Source organism: Podarcis tiliguerta, assembly GCF_965153285.1.
Source record: "Podarcis tiliguerta genome assembly, chromosome: 2".
NCBI lineage: Eukaryota > Metazoa > Chordata > Lepidosauria > Squamata > Lacertidae > Podarcis > Podarcis tiliguerta.
Genome location: NC_139535.1, coordinates 8,780,731 through 8,786,731, shown reverse-complemented (window position 1 = coordinate 8,786,731; position 6,001 = coordinate 8,780,731). Strand labels below are relative to the sequence as shown.

At 52.0% G+C, this 6,001-nt stretch overlaps 2 protein-coding genes across 2 annotated transcripts in view; both read right to left on the bottom strand.

Moving 5' to 3' along the window:
• LOC310670494 (uncharacterized protein) overlaps positions 1–6,001 on the bottom strand; it is a 72,668-nt gene that overhangs the window by 31,371 nt on the left and 35,296 nt on the right. The window lies entirely within an intron of this gene.
• On the bottom strand, positions 1,044–4,684 carry LOC310672915 (uncharacterized protein; the record flags this gene model as incomplete). Its single annotated transcript, XM_083430599.1, has 4 exons — positions 1,044–2,275; positions 2,567–2,696; positions 3,354–3,801; positions 4,662–4,684. The coding sequence occupies 4 exons, from the start codon at positions 4,682–4,684 to the stop codon at positions 1,044–1,046; spliced, it is 1,833 nt and encodes a 610-aa protein (XP_083286725.1).

The window sequence follows — 6,001 nt, the reverse complement described above, 5'->3', positions numbered from 1 at the left end:
ATCAGGCAGGACTCACTCTGGCTCCACTATCAGGGCCACTGACTACTGACCGGTGCAGCCTGCTCTCCTTTCCCTGCGTTTCCCACGAGGTGGTGGCCCCCCCACCATTGACATTTGTTGCAGCAGATGTGCAGGTTTCTGTTTTTGTTTTAAAATAAATTAACTGTAATGTATACTCTGAAGACATTAATGTTCATTGTGAGTGGCTTTGGGGCAAGGCTTCCTGGGACGGCGACATTTGAAGAAGAAACGAAACTCAGCTGTGCAAAACTTGATGTTGTACTAACTAGACCTTTGGCTTTCCTGATAAAGTCGTACCTTGGTTCTCGAACAGAATACCTTCCGGGAGTCCATTCGACTCCTCAGAACTGTTCAAAAACCAAGGTGCGGCTTCCGATTGGCCGCAGGACCGTCCTGCAGCCAATCGGAAGCTGCAGAAGCCACGCCAGACATTTGGCTTCCAAAAATCGCTTGAAAGCCGGAACGTTCACTTCTAGGTTTTGGTAGTTCGGGAGCCAAGGCGTTTGAGATCCAAAGTATGACTCTACAGTGGTACCTCTGGTTGCGAACGGGATCCGTTCCGGAGGCCAATTTGCAACATGAAAAGAGAGCAACCTGCAGTGGCACGTCTGCGCACGCGCGGGTTGTGATTCGTTGCTTCTGCGCATGACATCATTTTGTGCATCTGCACATGTGCGAGCGGCGAAACCCAGAAGTAACCCTTTCCGGTACTTCCGGGTCGCAACGGGACATATCCTGAAAGAACGTAACATGAAGGGAACATGAGGTATGACTGTATTCTTAATTTAATTACTGAATGATACGGAAAGGACCTTTTCAAGGTGGTCTATCCATCTTTTATGAGATTTGACCGAAGCCTGACACCCTCCCCTTCCTTTTATGCCACAGATAAAAAGCACATACTTCTCCTGACCTTCCTCTTTGCCACTCAATAACAGTGGCAAACGGCAACAAAATAGAGATGTCTAAAACTCAGGACCTTATTTTATTTTCCAACCGGGGAGGTAGTTCTCCCCACCCTCTTAGCCAATCTCCCCTTCCTCTTTCAAATGGCTTCCAGCGTGTATGAGGAGATTTGGCTTCTGAGTGAAGCCCTTTCCGCACTCCAGGCACTTGTATGGCTTCACCCCACTGTGGGTTCTCTCGTGTTTGAGAAGGTTGGAGCGATGGCTGAAGTTCTTCTCGCAGACCGAGCAGTGAAACGGTTTCTCCCTCGTGTGTGTCCTGTGGTGAACGACAAAGGCCGACTTGTCCCGGAAGCTTTTGGGACAGTCCGGGCACTGGAAGGGTTTTTCTCCCGTGTGGATCTTCTCGTGCTGAACCAGGCCGGCGTTCTGAGAGAAGCATTTCCCACACTCGGCACACTTGTACGGCTTCTCGCCCGTGTGAGCTCGCTTGTGTTTCATGAGGGACGACCCGTCACCAAAACTCTTCCCGCACTCTCCGCACTTGTAGGGCTTCTCTCCCGTGTGGATCCTTTCGTGCGCGAGGAGGTTGCTGCGATGACGGAAGTTCTTCCCGCACCCAGAGCAAGGGTACGGTTTCTCCTCGGTGTGGATCCGTCTGTGCACGAGGAAAGCGGATTTGTTCCTGAAGCTTTTGGCGCAGTCGGGGCACTGGTGTGGCTTCTCGCCCGTGTGGATTCTCTGATGTCGAATAAGATCAAATCTCTGCCTGAAACTTTTCCCGCAGTCTTGGCAGCGATAGGGCTTCTCTCCCGTGTGGATCCTCTGGTGAAACACAAGCCCAGTGCGCCTACTAAAGCTCTGTCCGCAGTCCAGGCAAGCAAAGGGCTTCTCTTGCGTGTGGGTTCTCTCATGTGCCGTAAGATGCGATCGCTGGTTGAAGTTTTTCCCGCAGTCCGGGCAGTTGAAGGGCTTCTCCCCGGTGTGGATTCTCTGATGTGCAACTAGGACATTCCTCCTGCAGAAGCTCTTCCCACAGTCAGAGCAGATGTAGGGTTTCTCTCCTGAGTGCATTCTCTGATGTTCAGTGAGCTCCGCCTTGCAGCGAAAGGACTTTCCGCATTCAGCGCATGTCTCACCCTTGAGGAACCTTTGCTGGACTGGCATGGCAGGGAGCTGGAAAGGAATGGATTTGCCTTCTTCATTATGGGGGTGAGTTTCCTGCTGGTTTTCGGATGCTGCTCCCCAGTCAGCATATCGTGATACAGTCCGTTCTGCTCTCTCTGGCAGCATCCAATGTGGTTCAGCTTCTTCAGAATTGACTGGCACAATCTTCTCCTCCTCACCATCTGTTGCGGGGGGGGAGGGATCCTTAGAAAGAGAGATTTTCCTTCCCCAAGGAAAAAGGGGGGCCTGGATAACAACCAAATAAGGGGTTTGGGGCCCAGTTATTTGAAGGACCACCTACAGAAACCCACACAAGCCCTAAGAGTGGCTTCAGAGATCCTGATTGCTAGTGCACCTCTAAGGTCAGTTAGATTGGTGGGCACTAGATCTCCGGCCAGAGCCTTTATTGTGATGGCCCCTCACTTCCATAACTTGCTCCACAAGAGAACTCCCCCCTGCCAAAGACTCCTTACCCAGCCAAGGGGCATCAGCAGCTGTATCCTCCTGCTTGACCACTCTGATGAGCGACCACTCGCCGGAGTCTGACAGAGCCCTGTCGGCCTCAGGGGAATCATCCGCTTTCTCCTTGAAGGGCCAGAGGACCTGAAACAGCAGAAAGAACAAGACAAAGAAATGGGTGCGAATCGCCTGAGATTCAGGGGTGGGGGACCTCTGGGGATGCATTAAACCAGCTGGTGCAGAATGTGGCAGCCCATCTCAAGACAGGGACTGGAGCACAGGAAACCATCCACATAGCCTCTCTCTTCTCTCTCAAGATGCCAGATACAGAGCCCTGAAGGGTCAGAGACCACACTGACTGCCTGTTCACAGTAGTGGAAGCTGGTTCATTAGGGCAGAGAGTGCGCTGCCCACCATCCTTAGTCTTCCCCCAGCAAGTGGCGTTCTAAGGTACACTGCCTCAGAACCTGGAGGTTCTACTTTGCCAATGAAGCCAACCCCTGCTGATTCGGCCAGATCCCATTTTCGAACCATCTAGGGCAGGCATAGGCAAACTCGGCTCTCCAGATGTTTTTGGCCTTCAACTCCCATGATCCCCAGCTGGCAGGACCAGTGGTCAGGGATGATGGGAACTGTAGTCCCAAAACATCTGGAGGGCCGAGTTTGCCTATGCCTGATCTAAGGGAGCAGTCAGTCCAATGCACATTTACAGCCAGCAAAAACTGCCCCGATGGCTAGTCCTCTGGGCTCCTTGCCACTGTTCCTTTTGTTCTTCCCAGGACTGCTCTCCTGCCCTCTCACCTGTTGTATTTCGTGCTCGTTCTCTTGCTGCCTCTCCAGGAAATCCTCCGCCAGGCCGACTGCCTGACCGCAAGTCTCCGGCCCGCCTTCCCGGACCCAGTTCTGCATCTCCGGGGACAGGACAGCCAGGAACTGCTCCAGGATCACCAGCTCCAGGATCTGCTCCTTGGTGCGCCTCTCCGGCTGCAGCCACCGATGGCAGAGCCTCCACAGCATCCCACAGAGATCTCGCGGCCCCTCGGCCTCCTGGTAGAGAAATTGCCTGAAGCACAGGCGCTCCACCTCCTGGCTGGGAGCCTCCTTCTTCACTTCCCCACGACCCAGGGCCAAAACGCTGTGGATGGCTTCCGGAGCCGAGCGCCGGCGGTAATGGCGGCTTCCCTTTGATCCTCGGAGGGAAGAGCTCCAGAGAAACTGGGGTCTTACCGCTTCGGCGACGCGGTGGACCCTTGAAACCGTAGGCGGAGGAAGCCTACGGCCGTGGGACTCGGTGGGTGCCATTTGCGCCCCCCCCAAACGTAAAAGGAGTCTGGTAAAGGCTCCTGAGCGGGGCGGGGGTGGCGAGGCACTGAGAGTCGATCGCTACTTCTCTGGAGTGACGTCGCGCAGCTGTTGCCGAGAGAGCGCCGGCTTTTTCCTGAGACAATTTGGATTACAAAAGAAAAGTACCCGTGAGTAGGGGAAGTTAAAACTTTAAAGAAAAGCAAGATTTTGAATGTTGGATTAAAATTGGGACTTGAAGTAAAAGAGAGAAGTAATTTGAACCCGAAGCGGTAAGGTCTAAACAGGAAGCCAGCCTTCCGCTGTGTAAATAGTTTAAAGCAAAGACTCTGTGGACTAAAACCTTTAAAGACGTCTTTGAAAGGACAAAAAATCCGAAAATCTTAAGACAAGACCCCCTCTCCGGAAGCAGGAGAGGAGAGGGGAAAAGATAAGAAAGATATTTTTGCCTGCATGAAAGGTCTCTGTGACTGAGAAATATCGCCCTGAGCCGTCAAAGGACGTTAAAAGCCCCCCCCCCCACTGGCATTAGAAGGGGAGGGGGAAATGGAGGGACATTCTGTCTGATTAAAGAGACTTACAAGACTAAGATATACTGCCTAGATGTTTGATTGTGAATAGATTTGGACTTGGATAAAGGACAATAGAAAATCCCCCCCCTAGGCAGCAGGGAAGCTGCGCGGACTGCCGTTTTGGTTTGCCAAAATTGAAAGTGAAGTTTTAAAAGACTGTGAAAGACTGTGAAAGTATTTAAAAGAATATTTAAGTGTTTGAAGGAGCCAGCCCATCAAGATAAGAGAATTCTACTTGAAACTTGGAATTGTGGACATTATTGTTTCGAATCGGTTGTGAAAAGAGAGAAGGTGATACATTGTATTTTTAATAGTAATATTTCCGAGGTCCCCCTGGTGGCTACTGGAATTACTGCAGGGATACAAAGTAACAGAGGAAAATTCCACTCTCCTCCCTTGAACTGATAAATAAGTTGCAGCTGCAGAGTAACCTTGAAACTGGTGGCTTATGGCAGAGGGAAAAGGAAAATTACAGCAATTTCAAGACAAAACAACAAGATCTGGTAAATCTTTTCACACGGGAAGGAGGGGATCCTTCCCTGAACCTACAGGAAGTGCCTCTGTTATACCCAAATGTGATGGGATGAAGAGCTGCTTGTGTGTAAATTGCAATCCCTCAGAGTTCGAACCGCTTCTCAAACCTCTGCCTGTGACGGAGCCCCTCCAGCATGGCTGCGTCAGTCGCTAGCAGAATCCGAAAGTGGCTGCTTTCGGAAACGTTTCCAACATAAAAGCTCCTTAACGGAAACACGTCTTCTGGACTCTCTGCGTGACAGTTTCCGCCGAGGAACGGGTGTTCCTATAGGGGGCCCTGAGACTTCCCCACTGTTTTCACTGGAAGCATCTCTGAGCCATTCCTCCGACTCCCCTTCCCTTGACGTTCCTGTTCGCCCCCTACTGGTTCCCTCTTCAGGTGTCAAGTCTCTCTCTACCTCAGAGAGCCTTGGCACCTCCTGTCCTGCCGATGGCAGTTCCCTGACATCCACCTCCCCTCCAGGGCCCCCTTCACCCCCTCCCGTCTCCTCCCCTACGGGTTGTGAGGAGGTAAAACCCCGGAAGGAACCTTCCTCATCGTCTGAAGTTTCGAACACCTTTCTCCACTCGTTGTGGTTCCTAGTCTCTCGGTACTCCTCGTCATCTGAGTCCGTTCCTTCTTCCAACTCCGACTCCGCGAATCCTTCCAGTTCCTCTTCCTCGTCTGTGGTGCCGAAATACTCCCTTCTAAACCTTGCTACCGGCTGTGGTTTCCGCGGGAATCTTTGGTGGAACGTTTCTGTTAAAACCTCGTCATTGACCTCCTCTGCAGTCACCCAGGTGTTTTCTGACTCCGGTTCCCCTTCCCACGCCACTAAATACTCCACCTGATTGCCCTTCCACCTGGAATCGAGGATTTCCGCTACATGGTTACTGCTTTCCCTCTCCTCCAAGACCGGTCCCCTGGTGTGCTCCTCTTCACCTCCCCCCTTGTACGGTGACAGTAATGACCTGTGGAACACTGGATGCAATTTCATGTGGTTGGGTAACCGGAGTTTGAAAGCCACTGGGTTGACCTGCTGAATGACCTCAAAGGGTCCC